General features: G+C 41.8%; 1 protein-coding gene across 3 annotated transcripts in view; it reads left to right on the forward strand.

The window, feature by feature from the left end:
• The window catches only part of UBE3C (ubiquitin protein ligase E3C), a 418,441-nt gene extending 413,565 nt beyond the window's left edge, over window positions 1-4,876 (forward strand). For all 3 annotated transcript variants that reach the window (XM_063921903.1, XM_063921902.1, XM_063921904.1), the window contains exon 24: window positions 4,025-4,876. In XM_063921903.1, coding sequence (XP_063777973.1) covers window positions 4,025-4,195 — 171 coding nt within the window. In that variant the 3' untranslated portion in view covers window positions 4,196-4,876. The remainder of the gene's footprint in view (window positions 1-4,024) is intronic.
• Window positions 4,877-25,837: the final 20,961 nt, after the last annotated feature.

The following is a 25,837-nucleotide window of genomic DNA, read 5'->3' on the forward strand; positions in this document are numbered from 1 at the left end:
GGGGCAGGTTTGCTAATTACTGATTTCAGATGGTGTCTTGGCTTTTCATGCCTTATTGCACCTCCCTTTCTTCACGTTTTCAATACCTTTTCCCTGTGTCATTTCACATTATTAAATATAACGTAATTTATGAACATCTACAGTTACAAGAAAAAGTATGTGAACCCTTTGGAATTTCCTGGGTTTGTGCATAAATTGGTCATAAAATGTGTTGTGATCTTCATCTAAGTCACAGCAATAGACAAACACAGTCTGCTGAAACTAATACCACACAAACAATTATATGTTCTCAAGTTTTTATTGAACACACCATGTAAACCAGGCATGTCCAAACTGTATCCCTCCAGCTGTTGAGAAACTACACATCCCATCATGCCCTGACACAGCTTTAGCATTCTCTGACAGCAAAACTGTCAGGGAATGCTGGGATATGTAGTTTCACAACAACTGGAGGGACGCAGTTTGGACATGCCTGATGTAAACATTCACAGTGCAGGGTGGACAAAGTATGTGAACCCCTGAATTTAATAACTGGTTGACCCTCCTTTGGCAGCAATAACCTCAACCAAACGTTTCCTATAGTTGCATATCAGACTTGCACAATGGTCAGGGGGAATTTTGGACCATTCCACTTTACAAAACTGTTTCAGTTCAGCAATATTCTTGGGTTTTCTGGTGTGAATCGCTCTCTTGAGGTCATGCCACAGCATCTCAATTGGGTTGAGGTCAGGACTCTGACTGGGCCACTCCAGAAGGAGTATTTTCTTCTGTTGAAGCCATTCTGTTGTTGATCTACTTCTGTGCTTTGGGTCGTTGTCCTGTTGCATCACCCATATTCTGTTGAGCTTCAATTGGTGGACAGATGGCCTCAAGTTCTCCTGCAAAATATCTTGATAAACTTGGGAATTCATTTTTCCGTCGATGATAGCAATCTGTCTAGGCCCTGAGGCAGCAAAGCAGCCCCAAACCATGATGCCCCTCCACCATACTTCACAGTTGGGATGAGGTTTTGATGTTGGTGTGCTGTGCCGTTTTTTCTCCACACATAGTGTTGTGTGTTCCTTCCAAACAACTCAACTTTGGTTTCATCTGTCCACAGAATATTTTGCACAAAATGGAAAGCTGCTCAATCAGATTGTGATCTCACTCAGGTGCTAAAAGGGAGGGGTAATTCTGTGTGATAAAAAACAATGTGTTCCCTAATGCACACTGAGTGAGAAATAATACTACATAATTATCATGTGACCTTACACTGGGCATTCAGACTCAGACATATATGTAATTATTCGTGGGGTATGGCTGGGCGGTTTCAGGTCGGCACACCCTAACACTTTATTAACACTTATGATTTTCCCTATTACTTTGTATATATTTTTGTATTCTTTTCATCGCACTTCACTTATATAGCACTTATGTGCTTCTTATTAACCCCTATTAACTTTCACCTGTGTGCTGACCTGGGGTAGCCGACCTGTGCCGACGTGATGGGTTCCTGCACCCCGGACCCATACCTAGTGTTAGGGACCCCCAGTGACGGAGACGCCTTGCCGAATGGCCTGGGGGCTTACCCTATATCTGCAGATATACGCAACTAAGATCTCCGTATTATCTGATTATTATGTAGTATTATTTCTCACTCAGTGTGCATTAGGGAACACAAATTGTTTTTTCTCACACAGAATATTTTGCCAGTAGTCCTGTGGAACATTCAGGTGCTCTTTTGCAAACTTCAAATGTGCAGCAATGTTTTTTTTTTACAGCAGTGGCTTCGTCCGTTTTATCTTCCCATGAACTCCATTCTTCAGTGTTTTACGTATGTTAGATTCATCTACCATAGTCTTTAGCTGACACTCTAGGATTCTTCTTCTCCTCACTGAGCATTCTGCGCTGTGCTCTAGCAGTCATCTTTACAGGACGTCCATTCCTAGGGAGAGTAGCAACAGTGCTGAACTTTCTCCATTTATAGACAATTTGTCTTACCGTGGACTGATGAACATCAAGGCTTTTAGAGATACTTTTGTAACCCTTTCCAGCTTTATGCAAGTCAACAATTCTTAATCGTAGGTCTTCTGAGAGCTCTTTTCTGCGAGGCATGGTTCACATCAGGCAATGCTTCTTGAGAATTGCAAACTCAAAACTGGTGTGTGTTTGTTATAGGGCAGGGCAGCTTTAACCAACACCTCCAATCTCGTCTCATTGATTGGACTCCAGGTTGGCTGACTCCTGACTCAAATTAGCTCTTGGAGAAGTCATTAGCCTAGGGCAGGGCTGGCCAAACCAGTCCTCGAGATTTACCAACAGTTCATGTTTTCCAGACCACCTAGCTGGTGCACAGGTGTAGTCATTACTAATTAAGATGTGCTGCATTCGTTCCTAACTGACAATTCTACAGATCTCCAGGAGGCCTGAAAAACATGACCTGTTGGTAGATCTCGAGGACCGGTTTGGTCAGCCCTGGCCTAGAGGATCACATACTTTGTCCACCCTGCACTGTGAATGTTTACATGGTGTGTTCAATAAAAACATGAGAACATATAATTGTTTGTGTGGTAGTAGTTTCAGCAGACTGTATTTGTCTATTGTTGTGACTTAGATGAAGACCAGAACACATTTTATGACCAATTTATGTACAAATCCAGGAAATTCCAAAGGGTTCACATACTTTTTTCTTGCAACTGTATGGTTTGATTTCTTTGCATGTGTGGATTGCATGGGTTGTTGCTGAAATTTGGTGAACATTTTATAACAATAGCCCCATTACAAATATATTTACTGAGCAAAATGTTGATGTGTTAAATACTTATTTTACCTGCTGTATAAACTATTTATTATTTGCTGATATCTTTCTTTAAACAATCGCTAAGCCTCAAATGGTATTAATATTTGCCAACTTTCCCAACAGCAGTGCCTGTAGAAACCCTCAGACAGGTCCAGAATTCATGTATATGTTTAATTTGGCAGACAAGACATTGGACTTCTGTAGTAGTATTATTTTTTATTATTATTATTATTATTATTATTACACTTTACCTTTGAGCAATACTCCTGTGGTAGTCATTTAAATTGAGAGAGGTAAGCTGCGGCCGGCTTCTAGTCACCCAGGGGTTGATGTATCAAGTAATAAAGATTAGTGGAGAAGTTGCCCATAGCAACAAATCAGCATCTACCTATCATTTTATAGAATGTACTTGATAAATGCTTCCTGAAAACTGATAGTCTGCTGGGACAGCTTTTCCACTCTTTTTACTGCTTGGTACATAAACCCCTAATTTCTCTGATTTTTAAGGCGCTTTGATCAAATGATCTCGGTTCATATTATACAATTTCCAGATAAATATATGGCATGCTTGAAAAACTATAAATGCTTTAATAAGTATATCTTTCCCTGTGATTTTTTTATTTTATTTAATATCCCTTGGTTGGTGAGGTTATTTTTTATCTATACAGTATTTCTTTTAGATGTATAGCTGAGACATTTTGTCCATTTATTCTTCTCAACTAATTATTTTGTCATAATTTTCATATTTTTGTCAACTACTCTGTAGTAAAGGCCCTTCCCAGGAATACCAAAGTGTGTCTAATTACTATATCTTTAGTTGGCTCTTCTTACCCCAAGTCCTGTCATGGAACGCAGGATACTAGTAAGATTGTAAAGTGATGAGTACCTTGGCTAGAATATATCATAATGACTCAAATAATTAAAAAAAACAATTTTATGCATTAAATATTAACAAATATTATCACACTCCCATAGTTATTTATTATTCTTTCCAAAAATGTTCATCCTCATGCTGGTGATAAAGATGTTGAGTAATAAAACCCTTTGGACAAATATAGAATTATTATTATCGGTTACGTATGACATGCCATTAATTGGGATCTGTCAATCTACAGAAAATATACTATTCTAAAAAAAAATATTTCATAACCTATTTAATAAACTTTTTTAGAATTTGTAAGTAACACATTAACAAGTGATTATAGATAATACAATGTTCTCCCTTTTTTTTTTCTCTCCTTCAAGGAATTATATCCTGCATTTTGTATCCATAACGGAGGGTCTGATCTAGAACGACTGCCCACAGCAAGCACCTGCATGAATCTCCTCAAACTTCCAGAGTTTTATGATGAAAATCTAATGAGGAGCAAACTGCTTTATGCTATAGAATGTGCCGCTGGCTTTGAGTTGAGCTGAGTTGGGATTTTATTCAAGATGAGGGAATGAAAACTGGTGCCTCAATAGAATTCCCCATCAAGTGGAGATGTTTCAGGAATCCAGGCATTATCACATCCAGTCGATTTTTTAAAATCTGCAATAGATTGGCATTGCGTAAGAATTTCTGTGTGTCAGGAACGATGTTCCAGAAAGAGCAGTCTGCAGAAATTACCAAAGATGAAGATTTGGCTTAGTGCTGTTTGGATGGAAAATCTCCAGAAACTGGCAATACGTTTACACAACTCGCGGACTGGTTGCTTAATGGCTTATAACAGGGTCTGGATCATTTAGAAGACAAACGCATCAGAACAAAGGGATGTGAGAGGCGCATTAAAGCCAATCCTCTTTCTCCTGCATCAGAAAATAGTACAAGTATTTTAACTGTTTACACTGTGTTTGCTTCACTACTGGCCCTAATGGCTGGTAAACATAAATTGTCATTTATAGTATTTTATTTCTTCTTTGGAAAGGTTGGACTATGAGTTTTAAGTGCTTCTGTACAATGTACATCATGATGAATAGGATACAGTTGTGAATATAAAAATAGCTTTTGCTTCATTTCTCATTACTGTACAGTTTTTTGTTTGTTTCTTTTGTATCCGTATGGAGGAGATTAATCAATTAATCATTAACATCTATTAAATATTATTTCAATCCAAATTCCCGGGGTACTTCAGTTCCATATTGCTTATATGAAGGTATGAAACGTCACTTGATACCACTATGCTTGGCCCTCCTGCAGTTTGCTATCTAACACACCAATTATAAAGCTCTTTACCTTCCTTCTTAGTCATTATTACCAGATGTAAACCAACATTTGGCTCTGGGAAATCAGATGATATTACCCAAATTACTTCATCAGTCCTCTACCTCGGAGAGATTTAGCAGTACTTTCTGCAGCTGCAATGGTTTTTACTCTGTAGCAGAAAATAAAAATCTTAGTAACTAGTTTGAACATTATCATTCAATTCAGTTCTGCCCAGACAATTTGACCAAAGGGGAACATAATGCCCTACAAGAAATCATAAAATGACAGGACGTTGTCCTAAAACCGTCAAAGGAGGGAACGTGGTGTTATGGCCTAGCCATATGTATAGGGCAGAATTGATGAAACGGTTAAGTGACCTAAACTCTATAAACCATTAATTTTCAATCCGACAGGTAACTTTTTCCGGCAGGATCCACAGGATAACAATGGGATATGATGGAGCGACAGCGGATTGGCACCAAACGATCACAAGCTTTCAGTCCTCCCAGGATGCAACGGGCTCGTCCATATATCCCCGCCCACTGGCTCAGGCAAATCAGTTTTTTGTTTGGTGCGGCAGGAGCTGGACCATGGTCACAGGGCTGCTGTTTCTTGGCAGCCCTATGCTTTTCTTATTTTATTTTTATAGTCTTACTACGTTTCTGAGTGATCTCTCCTAACAGCGTCTTATACGCATATTGGAAAGAGTCGCTCCAACAACTCTCTGCCGGGTCGTAACAGCGCTTACCCACGGTACAAGTGCTTTCTCGACGGGCGTCTGTGTCGGATATACTAGCAGGTCCAGTAGACGTTACCAGGCTGTGGCCAGAGCACTGGGAAAAGGTAAGGCATCGGTTCCACTTAGTAGGGGAATACGGACACAGCCACACTGTTTTGGGTGGAGACCACTAAACAGTAGCTGGCGTGCTGCCACCACGGTTGCTCCAGCGCTAGGCCTTAGGGATCACAAGGCATCAGGATTAGTATGAGGCTGCGATGCCTAGGGTTGATGTCAGCGGTGGGCAGTCAGACGCTCTCCTGGTCGCCCCTCCCCCCATTTCATGACCAGTTTTCGCCGGTCTCCCACCATGAACTGAATACCTCACTTCCGTCTCAGACGCTACCACAAGGGGTCTCGGTCGCAGCATAGGCGGCTGCGTCTGTATACACTAAAGCTACCGCGAGGAGATCGGGAGGAGATCGGGTCGCAGTACAGGCGTCCGGATGCCGGTGCGTCTGAATGCACAGTGCGTCTGTGTTCACTAAACGTTCCCGGAGCGGCAGTGTACACTAGAAGCGTCTGGATCCACTCTGCGTTCGCTAACGTATTGATCGATCTTGGAAGTGGGGTGAGTACTGAGTACAGGTTATACAGCACTAAATTTCTATCTACTTTTGTTAGTATGTATGGTTAACTTTAGTGCCTATTGCGTATGAGTCTGTGTACATTACTGTGGTTTTCTTCGCAATGCGTCTGAATACGTTAAACAACTGTATAGAACAGAGTTCAGTAATATGTACTCCTACAGTCTTTGAAATATGTTTGTAGTTGATAATTGCTCATATGACTAATAATATAACATGTGACTGACTGCTAGTGTGATTGCTGACGTTATATATGTATGTCAGTGGTTTGAGCCTCAATGATGGTGCATGAGTTGGGGTCAGATTGATATAACTTTAAATATAGTAAAGTGATTGCAGTCACAAATTGTGTAGTACACTGTGAAAATTGATTATCATGTCTAAGAGCGGCAAAGGTGACGAGGTTACATTTACAGTAACATCAACACTCATAAAATGTTTGTCATGTAAAGTGGGATTACCCTCTCAGGATCTGGCACATGATGGGTTATGTACAAATTGTTTTGCATTTCAGCAGATTGCAAGCCAGATCCCTGTTCAACGGCAGGTAGATACACCGTGGGCTATGTTTGCACAGACCCTGTCCAGTATAGCTGAACGGATAGTCCCTACAGCTTCAATCTCGGGAGTAGGTTACACTATTAACCCATAAATGCAGCTCCCTTCTTATGATATAGCCCCAACAGCTTCTACAAGTAAACAAGCTGATAAACCAAGGGTAAATATATCATCAAATTCACAGGCTACACAAGATGATACATCAGATGATGATAGCCCCATATACTGCTTCAGCATATGAAGAACAGGTAGAAGGTATCAGCTCAGACGATATAGCTGAATTAATTGGAGCTATGAAGGCTATTCTGTCCTTAGAGAATTCGGCAGAGCCGGTGTTAAAAACTAAAGCACCTGTGTTTAAACGTCCTAAAACAGTTAGGGTAGAGTTTCCAGAATCAGATCAGCTGACTGAAATCATGGAAGAAGCTTGGGTTACACCCAACAAAAAATATAGAATTCCAAAAAAATGGGATTCCTATTACCCTTTTCCAACTGGGGACTGTTTAAAAAGAGAAGTGTCTCCTAAGGTAGATACGCACGTCATTCGATTAGTGCGAAAATCTATATTACCTTTACCATCAACATCATTAAATGATGTCACAGACAGAAGAGTGGATGAGTTTTTGAAAACCATATTTTCCCTGTCAGGGGCAGTCATAAGGCCAGCTATGGCTTCAGCTTGGATGGCAAAGGCAGTAGCTGAATTTGCTAACGTACTGGAAAACGGGCTTGTGGCACCGACTAGGGAGCAGGAATCCCATATAGCTCACATGAAACAGGCTGCAGTATCCTTAGAAGCAGCGGCAATAGATATGGGTACTATTGCTTCCAAAGCGTCAGCCTTAACGGTAGCTGCTCGCAGAGCAATTTGGCTACATACATGGAAAGTTGATTCAGAATCTAAGAAGGTTCTGGAATCTTTGCCTTTTGTTGGGAATATCCTGTTTGGTAAGGAATTGACAGATATTCTGGAGTCAGAAGCAGAATCCAAGAAGGTCAGGTTTCCTACCAATTATAACCCCAGGCCTAGGGGTTCGGGGTTTCTGCCATTTCGGTGGCAAGGAAAAACAAAAGGTAAAAGTGATTCTAAGCAGCCCCAATACAATAAGCTTGGTAAAACAAAGAAGCAATGGGCCACCAGAGGGCCAGCTTCCAAACCAGAAGATAAGCCATCAGCCTGATGGTACAGGCCTCTGCCTCGGGGACCCCAAGGTAGGGGGCCGACTTCTTCAGTTTGCACACATATGGCAGCAGTCGACAACAGATGCTTGGGTGCAAGAAGCGGTATCTCTGGGTTATGTTTTCCCTTTCAAGAAGCAGCCTCCTCGAAGGTTCTTCTGCACCAGTCCGTCTCGTATAGAGGTGAAGGCCACAGCCCTGCAAGAAGCAGTTATGAATGCCAAATTGCTTTCTCACAAATATTTAAAATGCCCGCCTTAATATATATTGCAGACGCCAGGCGCATCTTATTACCATATACGATAAAAGTGCGCTGTACATTGCAAAACACTGCATCCCATAAGAGAAAACAATACACCCACATATCTGAGTTCCAAAGCTCATTGATGTATATATTTGTTATTAAAAGGATATGGATTCAATATATTACAATGTACAGTATACCTATAGTTACAACTCATACAGTAAGCAGTTAATACATAGTTACATACAGTTACAGGCCAGCAATACAATACCATTCCCTCAATGCTTATGTGTCTCTCTCTCTCTCTCTCTCTAAAATCATGCTGGGACTCCATCTTACGGTGAGACCAAAACAGGTACTGAGCTCCTGTGTGATCAGCAATGTGTTATCTATAGTTTTTGGGGGAGGGAACTTACTCATTCATGATGAGTCACTACTCTCTTTGTATATGCTAATCAGGTTCAGCCTTGAAGACATCCAAAGGGCTGGCCTGAGCTTCCTGTCCACTACCTGTTTGGAATATCTATTGTTCTAATAAAAGTGATTTTAGCTTTTATACATTTAATCATAATTATTTGTTGCAATGTCCTACAACTTAATAACAAGTATAAAATTAATCTACACATTAATCTGGTTGCTTTAATAGTAAATATGACCGGTCTATTTTGCTTCGTTCAAATAATACACATACATGACATTACTTCATTATATAATTTTAAATCATCATGATGTCTGGCGCTTGATATTACAATTATGTACTGCATGAAATAAGTGTTGAATCCATCTCTGTGGCATGTCCGTGTAAATGCGTGTGTTACCATATATTGCTGTGCTTGCTGCGCGTATTTGCAAGTATAGCGACTCATAATGTGTGTAGTTTGTATGTTCTTTCTATGTAATATTTTTGACTTCGACAGTCCACCCTTCGGCAGCAAACGATAACTGCCATCAATTATTAACAATAATCGGCGACCTAGACACAAGTATGTATTCATTTTGCAAATCAGACACTTGTCTATATTTGGGGAAGACAGATGAGGACGAGACATCCTCTATATGCACTCGGCGGTCACGGGACCACTGGTTGGGTGTGGGACAACATTCAACCTATAGAGTATGCTGGGACAGTGCTTTGGCCTATAATGTCTGATTTGCAACGAACATTTCACACATACATGTACCTACGTCTTTGTACACTGATGTTTGGATTCGATTGAGGTTCTGCTGGGTAGATGAAGAAGACACAAACAAATCGTGACAGTGACATATAAAATTTTCATGATCTACATATTCCTATCCTTTTCTGAACATTGTTTCCATTTCTGGAACGTATGCTAGGTGTGTTTAATCATTGAACAAGGGTTATAAGTAGTGTCCTTCCTAAATAACATAAACCTTCGGAGTTCGGGGAGAGCCACTCATAAACCTTTCTTCCACATATATTAATGAGCTCTTTATCTGCAATGTGTGAGTAGCCATTGTCTGATTCTTCCTGATTACCTCCGAACTCCATAACTACTAGACTTTTGATTTTTCTCTGACTTTAACAAACTGATCGGCTAATCCTGGGATCCTATAAGGAAATCACTCCTTCCTCCAGAACCAGTCCCAGTCCCACACTCGACTCCTCATAAAAAAAAACCTAGCAAAAATAGAATATCCTGAAAGAAAATGTTTGTCAGCGGGAAAGAGAGAAAAGAAAAATAGAACAAAACAACTCTTGTTCATAACAAATCAATTACAATGACTGGTCTTTCTGCAATACTTTAGTACGCTCAGGTAGTGTTCAACTGTGCCACCTCTCAGTCCTCACGGAACAGAGTCTCTGGTGATACTTTTGCGATCTCACTCCATTTACGAGTTCCTTCCGGACTACCGACTTTCCTGCAATGGGAATCGTGGACCCAAGTCTCTCTCTCGGCTACTTTCACTGGGATAGTGCTGTCAACAAAACTTGGTATGGTCCTTCCCACCTGTCTATTAGGCAACCTGAGCGTAAGAACAATCACACAGTCTCTTGGTTCACAATCAAGACAGTTAGTATTTGGTATACCAGCAATCTACAGTTTCAAGTTATTTTGTCAAGTTCTCAAATGCTGGCTCATCTCAATAAGGTACTGTACTGTCACCTCATTGGTGTATTTCTGATCATTGTGCGGATCAATTATGACATGAGGTTGTCTTCCAAAAAAAGACACAAAAACCAAAACAAAAACAAATTTCGAAGAGGGTGATTCGTTGAGTGAAGATCTGGGAGTGGTTCCGAAGCTACATAATACTAGTGGCAGTATCTATGATCACAATGGTACAATTTCAAGCTTTGCTCCTACTTCTAGGGGTACCATTATCTACACACAACTTTCTGCGCAATTTTTTCTTTGCGGTAAACACAGAAGGATCCGTGACGGCAGGAAATGCCTCTACCCAGTTTGAGAAAACATCAGTGCACACCAATACATAACAATAATTCCTAAAGGGTGTTAACTATACGAAGTCGATTTGTATTTTCTGAAAAGATCCGTCTACAGGAGGGATATGGAATGGCTCTGTTGGTATTGCTTTACCAATATTCTTCCTCAAGCAAGCAAAACAGGTCATTGCTCTCTTACCTGCATGAGAATAGAATCCTGGCGCACACCAGTAGACTCTCATCAGCCTGCACATACCCTCTTTGCCTAGATGAGTCAGACCGTGTGCCACCTCAGCTAAACTTGGAAGGTATGCTCTGGGGGCTACTGGCTTACCGTGTCCACCTGCCCACAGTCCTGAGGACTCCTGGCCATACCCCTTTGTCCTCCAGACTGCCTTTTCCTGTAGGGAACACAAATGTTTTCATTTTAATTTACTATCGTGTGTTTGCAATGTAGAGTACCATGAGCATAACTCAAAGAAAAAAAAGAAACATCTCTAGAGGAGAGAAAGAAGAAAATTAAAAAGAAAATGTCAGGTTTGCCATTCACCAACAGGCATATCAGTGTCTATACAAAATTTCCCTTCACCAGTATTTCCATTCTTCACCCTTTGTGCATGACAAGGCACACTGCAGTAATACTGGTGTTATCGTGTTGTTGAGATATACTGGGTTCGGGCAGATCTCTGAAGGACCTAGGCATGTGGAGTTTGAACTGTACTCGGGTCCATGTATTGTACCACCGTGTGAACGCAAAAGATGAAGAGGAAAACTGTAGAGAAACAGAATACAGGTTGGTGACAGATGAGTTTGTAGAGGTGAATATTTTATAAAAATTTGACAACTGGATTGGGCACTATGGGGAAGTGATTCTCTACTTGGTCTACTCCCCTTAAAAAAAAATTCTGTGTCATATCGCTATTGGGACTATCCCAGCCATCAATCCAGTGTCCTGTCCATCCTAAGTTCATAGGGAACCCGGTATCTGTGAGATAATTTCCTCTGCCTGTGATGGACATGCATCTAGAACAGTAGAATGCGACATTAGTCTTCGTGGGTGTCTAACATACTTTGTACTTCCTGAGCGGGAGCATAGTATATGTATATCATATCTAACAAAATTTAATTAATCAGGGGCCATTTCTGCTAGGAAAAAGAAGCAAAAGTTTAGAGGCCCCATCTTAACCCCAGCAAGTTTTGTCAAAGGGTAATGTTGCATTTTACTGTTCCCATTAGCCGAATCTGTGTTTTCTATGTGGCTTATGATTCCTTACTATATGTCCCTTGGTCCCGTCTATGTGTTTAATAATGTGGCTTGTGTTTTCTGTCTAGGGGATCTATATTGACTGTGTCCTACTTCTCCTACAATCTCTGGCAAAATGCCCTTCCTTCCTACAAGTGTAACATATTATTGACCATTAGGGATCTGGGGTTTGGACTGATGGGTCTTTCCTGTATGTGCCAGTATACTTACCGTCCTCAACCTCTCCACCTGTTGTTCTCTGCGCCTAGCACTATTCTTGTGATGTTCAATAGCACACTATCTAAGATTAGCTACTGTGACCCCTTTCCAATTTTGCAAAGAAGTCTGCACCCTGACACTCAATGCCTTATTGAGCCCGTCCATTTGCACAGAGACAGCCACCTCCCATTTGCCGAATTAGTGTTTACCAGTGGTCTTATCCAGATGGAGAGTTTTCTATTTCTGCAAGAGACAAAAACAAATAAAAAGTTTAACAAGCTTCTAGGTCATGCGAAGTATTCATTCAATCCTTCTCATCCCGTATTAAGGGTCTGTATATGGTCCAACAAACATTTCTGAGCTCATCTTTACTAGAGGCATTACTAGGAATGAATACTTCTTATATGGTAACTGAAAGAAATACCCGGGGGTTACCTTGTCTCTGTCCGCTTTCCTACTGGCAAATACTAATGTGCGGACAGGTTTTTCTCCATTTCTGATGTTACTTTCTTGATTTTTTCGTTTTATTTTGGGGTTTTGTTTTACTATATATGTACACGAATGATACCATACTTACCTGTTCCACTGGTCTCAGCCACTTCCCCCACAGGCTCCTGCTCTTCTTTTACCGGTTGGATACTCCTCTGGGTACATGAGAAATGGCTGAAAACAATCAGGTCACCTTCTCCTCCTAAATAAAACTTCAACATTCATTAGTACATATATAGGTTACAGTCATATTTTTCATATTTTTATTATTTTCTATAGTTTGTATGCTGGCCGTAACTGCTTCCACATCTACATATGGCGGTGTACTTGCATTCTCTTTTTTTCTTCCTACTTGTTTATTGTTGCTACAAGTTCAAACAATTCTTATATTTCCATTCTTGTCTTATATGACTTTGGTTAGACATACCACCTGCAATACCTTAGGATCAAACTCACCAACCCCTCTTGCTGCCACAGGTATAAACAATTTGTATGTCTGACCCTTTGTTTTCGGGATTTTATCAGACGTATCCTTATCCTTAAGTTCTGCAATACCTCTGGTTCAAAGCTGCCCACCGTAGGGAATAGTACCCTATCTTTGTCAGTCATACATAACCATTCATTGCAAAAAGCCTCCGTGTGTGAACCATACTTTTCACACATAATAAACCTTGCTGACCCTCTCGATCGCAATTCTGACCTTCTTGGTCCCGAGTCTGACCTTCTTGGTCCCAACTCTTCTTCAGCCTGAACCCTAGCTACCAAACGCCCACTGCTTGTGCGATTGGACCCCATTGCGGACTTTTTGCCAATAAACGCAATCCCCAATGCACACCGCAAATAAACAGTGAAAGACACCTAACGCTTTCACTCGCTCCTTCTCGGCAGAGTACCACGACTCACTCCAATAGTGAACACCGCATACCCAGTGAGGCCCTATAGGTTTCTATTTACTGGAAGTGTTAGGAGTGACTTACGTTTTCCAGTAAATATCTGCCGCTGGAGATTTTCCTGAGAGAGACCAGCGAAAACTCCCTATACACTTATACACAAATCACGCTTGCATATGCTCTATACATCGCTAATGATACCACGATTCTACGCAAAAAGCTCGTAAAAAGGGTATCAAGTTGCGCTATCGCACCCACAAACGCGCGGTCCAATCGCACAGCGTATAGGTGCTTGTTACCTATCTGCCATACAACCACGGGTCAATGTACAAACTGTGACCCTCTGCTCGGAGCGTAACAAAAAACCTTTTTACTTCAATACTACACAATGCACAATTCCCTATTACGCTCCTCTGCATATCTCACGATTTGCGTATTAAACCTTATACTAACGTGAGTCAGCCGCCTCATGCCACCAAGCCTCCACTTACTTGATGTACCACACTACGGGATCCCGAATTCCCTGGGTTCAATATCCACTCACTCCTACGTTCGCTCACTCAAATACACTTTGGTTTTTCTGTACAGAAAATTTTAATTCATTCAGATAGGCAGCTTTACCCCAGAGGCAATACAGTTTTTAAACTAAATTTAGAGTAACCTGCTTTTGAAATCTGATAGTTATGTGCTATTGTATTAAATGTTTACTATCCCACCTTTGAACTAAACGACACTATTGTGTAATTTGTACTTAGCGCCCGCATTCTTATGCACTATGCGTAACACGCGACCGTGCGTGTCTTACGCTGCGTGCGCAGTCCTTTACTTTGTCCGAGACACGTGTACAAAACCCTGCGTCCGCAATAAAACAAATCACACAGCTCTAAGTATAAATGTGAACAATACTAATTACTATTGCCCACTAGACACAACTTGTTCTGTATAAACTTTTATGCAGACCTGCATTTTTGTCTTTATGCTTACTTCCTTAAAATACTGTTATTTCAAATTTACCTATATAGCAACAAATGTATCCTATTTCACAGATCTATAATGACTCTAGCAATAATCAATAATTTAAATGATATGATTCAGATTGGATAGCTATCTTGCAGAACATACACTGATATAAATATACACATAATTATAATATTATATATATGTACCTTTCACTGGTCTCCTATGAGACACCTTACCTCTTATTTGCATATCAAAGCTATTTGCTTTTGCCTGCCTGTAAAAAGTGGTTGAACCAGTTAATTAGCATTTCAATGCCTATCTTATAGCAAACAGAGTTAAATAAATCCTGGGAAGAAAAAAAAAGTATTTGATGTGACCAAGGAAACTGATTGTTCTGAGCAGACTAAAATCGGCTATTTAGAAAGTGACCTTCCTAAAATGGCCACTGCTCTTCCCCCTTCCACATCCATGAGGTTTACACAAAATGGTGGACAGGCCATGTGGTTAGTCCAAAATGGAGGACAGACCATGCGGCTTCCTTTGTCACAAAGAAATCACACATTATACAAGCACCAGAAGTTATTTTAGGCCTGAGTTAAAAAAAAACAAAACTATATCAAGGCTATGTAGCAACTTTTAAATGTACTTTTACCTACTTAACAGATAAACAATCCAATCTGAATCAAACACAATATGACTTATTTGAACTTTGTTTTGCAACAATAAAAATACATTTTAGCATCTTAAATATTATGAGAAACGCATTGTCCCTTGAAATTTCATATTATTGGCTTACTGATATCACAATACACGTGGATGTTATTTTCATCAGCGTCCCGATGCGTCCATCGGAGCCGTCCGATTACAGCCGCGTTTGTAATGTACAGTGCATCATTAAGACCCTGATATCGCGGACCAGCCCCCATCTGTGAATGCCAAATTGATTTCTCACAAATAATTAAAATGCCCGCTCTAATATATATTGCAGACGCCAGGCGCATCTTATTACCATATACGATAAAAGTGCGCTGTACATTGCAAAACACTGCATCCCATAATAGAAAATAATACACCCACACATTATCTGAGTCCCAAAGCTCATTGATGTATATATTTTTTATTAAAAGGATATGGATTCAATATATTACAATGTACAGTATACCTATAGTTACAACTCATACAGTAAGCAGTTAATACATACAGTTACATACAGTTACAGGCCAGCAATACAATACCATTCCCTCAATGCTTATGTCTCTCTCTCTCTCTCTCTAAAATCATGCTGAGACTCCATCTTACGCTGAAACCAAAACAGGAACTGAGCTCCTGTGTGATCAGCAATGTGTTATCTAGTTTTTGGGGGAGGGAACTTACTCATTCATGATGAGACACTAGTCTCTTTGTATATGCTAATCAGGTTCAGCCTTGAAGACATCCAAAGGGCTGGCCTGAGCTTCCTGTCCACTACCTGTTTGGAATATCTATTGTTCTAATAAAAGTGATTTTAGCTTTTATACATTTAATCATAATTATTTGCTGCAATGTCCTACAACTTAATAACAAGTATCAAATTAATCTACACATTAATCTGGTTGCTTTAATAGTAAATATGACCGGTCTATCATGCTTCGTTCAAATAATACACATACATGACATTACTTCATTGTATAATTTTAAATCATCATGATGTCTGGCACTTGATATTATTATAATTATGTACTGCATGAAATAAGTGTCGAATCCATCTCTGTGGCATGTCCGTGTAAATGTGTGTGTTACCATATATTGCTGTGCTTGCTGCGCGTATTTGCAAGTATAGCGACTTATAATGTGTGTAGTTTGTATGTTCTTTCTATGTAATATTTTTGACTTCGACACAGTTCAGAAATTGCTTCAGTCAGGAGTAATTATTCCAGTGACCCCTGCACAGCGGGAACAGGGTTTTTACTCCAACCTGTTTTTGGTCCAGAAGCCAAATGGGTCATTCCGGCCAATTCTCAATCTCAAAATGTTAAACAAATACATTTGGGTACCTTGGTTCCACATGGAGACGTTACGCTCCATAGTTTTGGCCATGGAACCAGGGGATTACATGGTATCTCTGGATATACAGGATGCTTACCTGCATGTTCCTATAGCATTGTCTCATCAGTGTTACCTCAGGTTCGCTATCCTTCAGCAACATTTTCAGTTCCAGACTTTACCCTTTGGGTTAGCCACAGCCCCCACAGTATTTACCAAGATTATGGTGGTTATGGTATCTTATCTCCGCAAGCAGGGGATAAGAATTTTTCCATACCTCGACGATCTTTTAATCCTGGCACAATCCCAGGAATTGCTCTTGAGCCATCTCCAACAGACAATAACTTGTCTACAGAAGCACGGATGACTCATAAACTAGGCAAAGTCATCTCTGATTCCGTCACACTGGATGATCCACTTGGCTGTATTGGATTCAAGTCTGCAGAAAATATTTTTACCTCGGAACAAGATATCCAAGGTGCAGTTAATGGTTCAGGAGTCAAACAATATAAAGTCACGCAGCAATGCGAGTGATGGGTTTGATGGTGTCAACATTCGACGTGGTGGAGTATGCACAATTCCACTGAAGACCTCTGCAGCGTCTGATTCTGGCCAGATGGAATGGAGTACATCAGACAATAAAGAAACAGACAATAATACTTCCAGTAAAGCTAAAAAGGTCATTAGCCTGGTGGCTACAGACATCCCATCTAGACAAGGGGAGACCCTTTTGGATATCAGATTGGGAGGTCCTGACAACAGATGCCAGTCTTCAGGGCTGGGGAGCAGTGTCCGGAAAATTATGGTTCCAGGGACAGTGGACCACAGAAGAAAGTTGCCTGCCAATAAACCTGTTGGAACTTCGGGCCATGCATGGCACTGATTCAGGCAAAAGACACTCTACAAGGAAAACCAGTCAGATCCGCTCGGACAATGCAACGGCAGTAGCGTACCTCAACCATCAGGGAAGAACTCGCAGCCAAAAAGCAATGGAGGTGGTAAGTCACATTCTAAAGTGCGCAAAACTCCATCTCCCAGCATTGTCCGCAGTGTTCGTTCCGGTAGTCCTAAACTGGGAAGCTGACTTTCTCAGTCAACACACCATTCAAGCAAGCGAATGGGCTCTACACCCGGAAGTATTTTATACTCTAGTAGACAAGTGGGGTTTGCCAGAGGTAGATCTCATGGCATCATAGTAACATAGTATCTAAGGTTGAAAAAAGACAATTGTCCATCGAGTTCAACCTATTTGTGGTCTCCTTTGCACGATTATTTTGTAGAAAATTTTTACTGAAGTTGATGACTGTCGTTACGTTTTACCCCTCTTTTTTTTATAATAACCATAGTGCTTGACTATGCCCCGTAACCCTGGATATCCTTATCCATTAGGAATTTATCTAACCCATTCTTAAAGGTGTTGACCGAGTCTGCCATTACAACTCCCTCAGGCAGGGAATTCCAAACACGTATCGTCCTTACCGTAAAAAAAGCCTTTACGCCATATTGTGCGGAATCTCCTCTCCTCTAACCTGAGTGAGTGTCCACGAGTTCTCTGTGTTGATCTAACCAAAAACAGGTCCTGCGCAAGATCTGTATAATGTCCCCTTATATATTTTAAATGTTGATCATGTACCCTCTTAATCTCCTCTTTTCCAGTGTAAACATGCCTAGTCTTGCAAGCCTTTCCTCGTATTCCAGTGTCTCCATACCCTTAATTAGTTTGGTCGCCCGCCTTTGAACCTTTTCTAGCTCCAGGATATCCTTTTTGTAGTAAGGTGCCCCGAATTGTACACAGTATTCAAGGTGTGGCCTCACAAGTGATTTATATAATGGGAGTATAATACTCTCGTCCCTAGCATCAATTCCCCGTTTTATGCATGCTAATATCTTATTAGCCTTCTTTGCTGCAGTCCTACTTTGGGTACTACTGCTTAGTTTGCTATCTATGAGGACACCGAAGTCCTTTTCCAGTACAGAGTCCCCTAATTTTACCCCATTTAGTAGGTAGGTGTTATTTTTATTCTTGTTACCACAGTGCATTACCTTACACTTGTCTGTATTGAAGTGCATTCTCCATTTCGCTGCCCAAGCTTCTAATTTAACTAAGTCGTTCTGAAGCGACTCAGCATCCCCCTCCGCATTTATAACTTTACATGCATAACTTTACAATTTGGTATCATCTGCAAAAATTGACACCATGCTCTCTAGACCTTCTGTTAGGTCGTTAATGAAAATATTGAACAATAGCGGTCCTAATACTGAGCCTTGCGGCACACCACTTAGCACTTCAGTCCAAGCTGAAAAAGATCCATTAACGACAACGCGCTGATCCCAGTTTTTGACCCAAGTGCATATTGTGCTTCCTAGCCCTGATTGTTGTAGCTTGTAGATAAGTCTCATGTGTGGTACAGTGTCGAATGCTTTGGCAAAATCTAAAAAGATTACATCCACCTCTTTACCCTGATCTAGGTTTGCGCTTACTGTTTCATAAAAGCTAAATAAATTGGTTTGACAGGATCTGTCCTTCATAAACCCATTTCGATTCCTTTTAATGACCTTATTGACTTCAAGGAACTTCTGAATACTATCTCTTAGAATACCTTCCAATACTTTCCCCACTATAGATGTAAGACTAACTGGTCTATAATTACCTGGTTCAGCTTTACTTCCCTTTTTGAATATAGGCACTACTTCCGCTATACGCCAGTCTTTGGGAACCATACCTGATATTACTGAATCCTTAAAGATCAAAAATAGCGGTTTTGCAAGTTCAGAGTGAAGCTCCATTAGAACCCTTGGGTGAATACCATCGGGACCTGGTGACTTATTAATCTTTAAATGTTTTAATCGGTCACAGACTACTTCCTCGCATAAATAAGTACCTATCATTGGGATATTCTCATTATTGAGATTATGTGTTAGTCCCTGAATTGGGTCCTCTCTAGTAAATACTGTTGAAAAAAACTAATTTAGTGTGTCCGCTATGTCATTATCATTTTTGCTTAAGACTCCCAACTTGTCTTTTAAAGGGCCTATACTCTCCTTCTTTAATCTCTTGCTATTAATGTATTTAAATAATTTTTTGGGATTCGCTTTGCTTTCCTTTGCTACTAGTTTTTCAGTTTCTACTTTAGCCGCTCTTATTTCCTTTTTGCATATTTTGTTACATTCGTTATAGTGCTGAAATGACTCTGCTTCCCCGTCAGATTTGTATTTTTTAAATGCTCTCCTTTTCTTGCCCATAAGTTCCTTTATCTTTTTGTTAAGCCACATCGGTTTATGATTTTTATTCCTTTTTTTGCTGCTCGTAGGAATAAATTTGAGTGTATTTTTAGCAAGCAGGAATTTTAGTACCTCCCATTTCTCTGTAGTATTTTTTCCTAAAAACAAACCTTCCCATTCAATATCCCTGAAAAATACCCTCATCTTTTCAAAATTCGCTTTGCTAAAGTTTAGAGTCTTAGTTGAGCCAGTATAGGGCTGTTTATGAAAACTGATATTGAATGTGACCATATTGTGGTCGCTGTTTCCTATGGGTTCCCCTACTATAATACCTGATACCAAATCCCCATTGTTTGTTAATACCAGGTCTAAGATTGCATTGTACCTAGTTGGTTCCTCAATTAGTTGAACTAAGTAGTTATCATTAAGTGTGTTTAAAAACATATTGCCCCTAGCAGTATCGCATGAATCGTTTTTCCAGTTTATCTCTGGATAGTTAAAATCTCACATCACTACTATGTCTCCTACTCCTGCTGCTCTTTCAATTTGCTTTAGTAACAATTCCTCATCAGATACATTGATACCAGGCGGCCTATAGCATACACCCAATACTAACTCTTTTATTCCTTTTTCCCCGGATGCAATTTCTACCCATAATGTCTCGACAGTGTCTACAGTCCCCTCCTAAATATCTTCCCATATGTCAGGTTTTAAAAACGGCTTTACGTAAAGACACACCCCTCCACCCTTTTTATTTAGTCTGTCTCTCCTAAACAGTGTATAGCCTTCTAGATTGACTGTCCAATCATGAGATTCGTCCCACCAAGTTTCAGTAATGCCTATAATATCATACTGTTTGCTTGCTGCAAGTATTTCTAGTTCGCCCTTTTTACCAGTAATGCGTGTAGCGTTTACATACATACAACTAAGATAAGTACTTTCCCTTGCGTTAGGGACATCTTTCACCTTATGTAGCAATGATGACCTGTAATCGTCATTGGTTAGTGCTTTGGTAAAATCTCTTTTAGTACCCATGTTAGTAACCTTACCGCCTGCTCTTACCTCCCCCCAACTTCTCCCCCTTTTTATTTACTACCGCCATCCCCACTATTCTCACTGCATGACCCGTAGTTTCTAGCTAAACCCTCCCCCCAGACTCCTAGTTTAAAATCTCCTCCAACCTTCTAACCATCCTTCCCCCCCAGCACCGCTGCACCCTCCTCAGTCAGGTGCAATCCGTCACAACAAAAGAGATGGCGCCTGACTGAGAAGTCCGCCCAGTGTTCCAGGAACACAAACCCCTCTTTCCTGCACCAATCCCTAAGCCACACATTCACCTCCCTAATCTCCCTCTGCCTTCCTGGGCTAGCGCGTGCCGGGTAATATTTCGGAGAATATTACCTTAGATGTCCTTGCCTTAAGTTTCTTTCCTAAGTCCCTATAGTCTTTCTTAAGGACATCCCACCTTCCGCTAACTTTGTCATTGGTGCCAATGTGCACCAAGACTGCCGGATTTTTCCAGCGCCTCCCAACAATCTATCTACCCAGTCCGCAATGTGCCGTACCCGAGCACCCGGGAGACAACAGACTGTACGGCGATCACGGTCCCGGTAGCAGATTGCCCTATCTGCCTTCCTGATGATAGAATCCCCTACCACCACCATCTGACTAGGTACCTCACTATCTTTTATCCCAACTGCACCAGTGGGACCGCTTCTCTGGATGCTAGAGGTAGCAGTCTCCTCCGGCACCGTCATTTCTTCACTATCATCCTCCGATTCCTTGTCCAGTCGGGCAAATTTGTTCGGGTTTGATAGTTCGGAGATATCGAGCCTCCCCCTCTTTTTCTTCCTTCTAACTGTGACCCAGCTGGCTACCTGATCATCATCCTCTTTTACCAGTGACCCCTTTTCGCAACTCCTCCACCGTTCTGTCTAGACTTCGCTCGAGATTGTGAATCTCCCTCAGTCGCGTAACGGTTTGCTCTAGATCAGTTACCTGGGCTTCCAGGGCAACCGTTCGCATACACCTCGTGCAGATGTAATCACACTGGGCCGGTAGCTCCAGGTGTGCATACATCTTGCACGACATGTACTGAGTGAGGTCCCTAATCAGAGCCCCTCCCATATTGTTTGTAAGGTCTAACTCCCTGTTACTCTCAAAGAAAAGAAGCAAAAAGAAAAAGTAGAAGACAAACAATCTCACTTATACAATAATTAAGCTGGCTTATACTTATCTATCTTTGTGCGGTTCTTGGTCCTTCACTTTTATGCAGCCGTAGTACTCTCTCCTGTGGCACCGATACTCCACTTAGCAGTTGCAGTTGTTCCAGCTCACTGCAACTCCTTTTCACTCGGCTTACAGCTCCTGCTTTTGCTGTTACCAACTCACACTTACAAATCCAAGCAGCACTTTAAAATACAAGCCCTTACAATGAGCAAGCTCCAATGAGTCTAAACACTGATTATATAGGCTCAGCCAGCTGCTTTAGTCAGCCCCTGAATAACGAAGTACCAGCATACGGATCAAGAACAAAGGATCCGCGAGCGATCCTTGTGGATGCATTATCAGTGAAATGGGACTTTCATCTGGCATATCTGTTTCCACCGATATCCCTGAAAACAAAGCAAAGGGTGCCGTGATTCTAATAGCTCTGGCTTGGCCCAGAAGGCATTGGTACATAGATCTGCAGAGGATGTCGATGGATGCTCCAATTCTGCTCCCTCGACGTCCAGATCTACTGATGCAGGGTCCTTGTTATCACAGGCATCTGGATCGGCTGTCTTTGACGGCGTGGCTATTGAAACCTCTATCCTGAAGTCAAGAGGTTTTTCACAACAGGTAATTCAAACTATGCTCAGAGCAAAGAAACCTTCCCCAGCTCGCATTTATCACAGAATATGGCAAGCCTATATTCACTGGTGCAGTAAAAGAAATATAGACCCAAAATATTTCAGAGTATCCAGAATCTTAGATTTCCTTCAGGCAGGAATGGATAAGGGTTTGAAGGTGGCTTCCTTGAGAGCGCAAGTATCAGCATTGACTGTATGGTTTCAAAAGAAAATTGCAAATTTACAGGATGTGCGTACTTTTTTCCAGGGAACTCTGCGTATTCAACCGCCTTTTGTTCCTCCTGCAGTGCCTTGGGATTTAAGTCTGGTTCTCAAAGCCCTTCAAGGTGCTCCGTTTGAACCCCTTAATAAAGTGGATCTGAAACGGTTGACAGCTAAAGTTCTCTTTCTACTGACTATGGCATCAGCTTGAATAGTGTCAGATGTATGAGCGCTGTCCTGTAAAGCTCCTTTTATGATTTATTTTTCATCCACTAGGGGTCACTGGAGTACTCTTGGGAAATGGACGGTTCCGCAGGAACAAGGCACTGAATAAATTAAATTTGGAACTACTCCTCCCCTCCATATCCCAGAGTATCTCAGTGTTTTTTCGGTGCTCACAATAGCAACAAGGCTTGTGTGGAGCTTATCCACACTTATTGGATTTTTGATTTTTCTTTTTTTCAACTGTTCCACATCCCTTCCCCCCTTCCAATAGGCGTGGGTCCGGGATAGTGGAAGCTGCTACAAGCAGCTGTGGCGTGTCGGGCCTCTCTGAAAGAGCTCCCTCACAACCACGTGCAGGACTACCTGCAGGAAAGGCTATACGGAGCTTACAGAAGAAGCCCCGTCATAGCCCTCAACACAGGGTCCAGGTTTGTTGGGACGGGGCGGTCAGCTCACGCTGCCGCCCCTCTGTGTGGGGACACTGTGTTCATGTGCGAGCCGCTTCCAGCCGCCCGCCGCCGCTACCTGGTTACCGCTGCCTACCGCCGCTCCCTGAGCCGCGCCGGCCACGTTCTTCATGCATAGGCCGCCTCACGGCTCTATGCAGCGCGCTCCCCAGCTCCCTCTTCAGCGTATGTAAGCCCCGGCTCCGTGTAATAGAGAGCGGTACACGGAGCACGGGGGGGGGGGGGGGGGAGCACACAGCAAGGAGGGAGAAGTGTGTTCTTAGCAGCAGCAGCAGCGCTGCATGTGTTATTAGAATAGGCTATTAAGCCTTTTGTTAACAGGATTTACTTATATGTGCAGATGGGAGTGTAGGTCTTACACTAAAGGTTTGAATACAACATAAGTATGTTTTTATTTAAATCTGTTTGGATAAGTTATAAGTCTGCACTTTGTTATACTGTAAGCATGAGGGATATATTTAACCATGCTACCTGTTTTTTCCTGTTGTGTTTCCAGAATTTCCTGCACTACATCTCTTCTCCATTGAAGGCGCAGGGTTGTAGGGGGATTTGGGGATCAGGTTTCATATTGCTGGCGTGCACTGCACTTGGCCAGATATATATATTTATAGAGACACCTTAGTGCTATTTACTGAGTCGCGCAAGTTGTCTGTCTTTGTATTTTGTATTGGCTGTCTGCATAATGAGTAAGACACCAGCAAAAACTAAAAAGCAGTTTCACTGCAAGGTCTGTAACAGTGTGTTACCGGATGGATCTACCACATGTACAGTATGTTTTGTGAATTCAGCTACAAATACAATTTCCGCTACGGTTTCAAAGCCAATTTCATCCCCGGACCCTCCATGGGCTATGCTAGCAGATGTCCTGGCTGGATTGCAATCAGAATTGGCCGCCACTCTGCTAGAGCGGGAGGCGGCAAGATCGGAGTCTAGGGTGAGACCACTAGATCTACCGGAGGGGTCTCAGCCTTACCAAAAGTCCAAGTCCTCTTTGGGTAGAAGAGATAAGTTTCATTTGTCTTATAATTTACCGGTTTCTGCTATGTTGCTTTCTGACGATTCTATGCCAGACCTCACTGCGCAAGATGAGGGTGAGGAGGGTGAAGTAGACCAGCAGTCAGATGGTGACGATTTTGACAGCCCGGGCATTGATAATCTCATCAGAGCGGTGCGTCAGTCTCTGAAGTTTACAGAAATTGAGGAGCCTCTGACAAATGATGAGGTCGTCTGCACTAAACGACAGAGAACTCCAATGTGTTTTCCTCTTTCAGGATCTCTTAATAAGATGTTACTAGAAACACGAAAGAATCCAGATAAACGGTTTTCTATACCTCACAGATTTAAGTCTAGTTACCCGTTTCCAGAGTCTGTAACAGCTACATGGGAGAATCCGCCATTGGTGGATTCGTCTGTGTCTAAACTTACAAAGAAATTAACCATACCAGTACCAATTGCTACTACGCTTAAGGACCCTTCGGACCGTAAAATAGAAGCTATGCTAAAGTCCATGTATATAGCAGCAGGGGTGTTGCTTAGACCTGGGTTGGTTGGCATTTGGGTAACTAAGGCGCTAATGGTATGGATAACAGAACTCAAGTCTGCCTTAAGTGATGATCACCTTATATTTCTCGCTGATCAAATTTGAGAAGCTGCTGACTATCTATGTACAGCTTCTACTGACGTATGTCAGCTCACTTCTCGCCGTCATCATCGCTAGTGTTATGATTCCAGCACTCTGGTCAGAGGAGATCTTATGGCAAGGACCGGAGCACTGGAACGGAATGCTGGGGAAGGGAGCAGGACAGGCTCCCTAACTCTGTTGTCTCACCCGTGTTGTCAGAAATCCCCTGCGAGACTATGGTTTCTTGAGCCCTTGGCAGCCGCGTTTGAAGGGCGGATTATGTCTGCCCAACTTCGATGCCCCCCGGTCTTAATGAGAGACAAAGGTAAACCCGAGACAGGGTGATAACAAGAGGCCCTCTAACTAAACAACCAGGCCAGGGGCTAAGCAAACTCAAAACTATAATATGTGCGGAGAAACCGCCAGGGAAAAGGACAACCAAAATATCCACTTGTCCAATTCTCCTACCCGGCACCGCCGAGTACCAGAGAGGACTTGTGGAAGCGGAACCCTCCGCAAATGCTCCATACACAAAATATAAAAGGTAAAGCGGCTGAGCCGCAACACACGGCAGAGCCGCAACTCACGAACACCACTGGATATAAAACGGTGATCAGTCAGGACTCCAGGGAACCAAACGACCTCTTGGGATGAGATGACAACTCCCGAATACCGGACTTCTGAGGACTGGAATGACCGGATACAG

The sequence above is a fragment of the Pseudophryne corroboree genome, chromosome 5, assembly GCF_028390025.1.
Source record: "Pseudophryne corroboree isolate aPseCor3 chromosome 5, aPseCor3.hap2, whole genome shotgun sequence".
NCBI classification, from domain to species: domain Eukaryota; kingdom Metazoa; phylum Chordata; class Amphibia; order Anura; family Myobatrachidae; genus Pseudophryne; species Pseudophryne corroboree.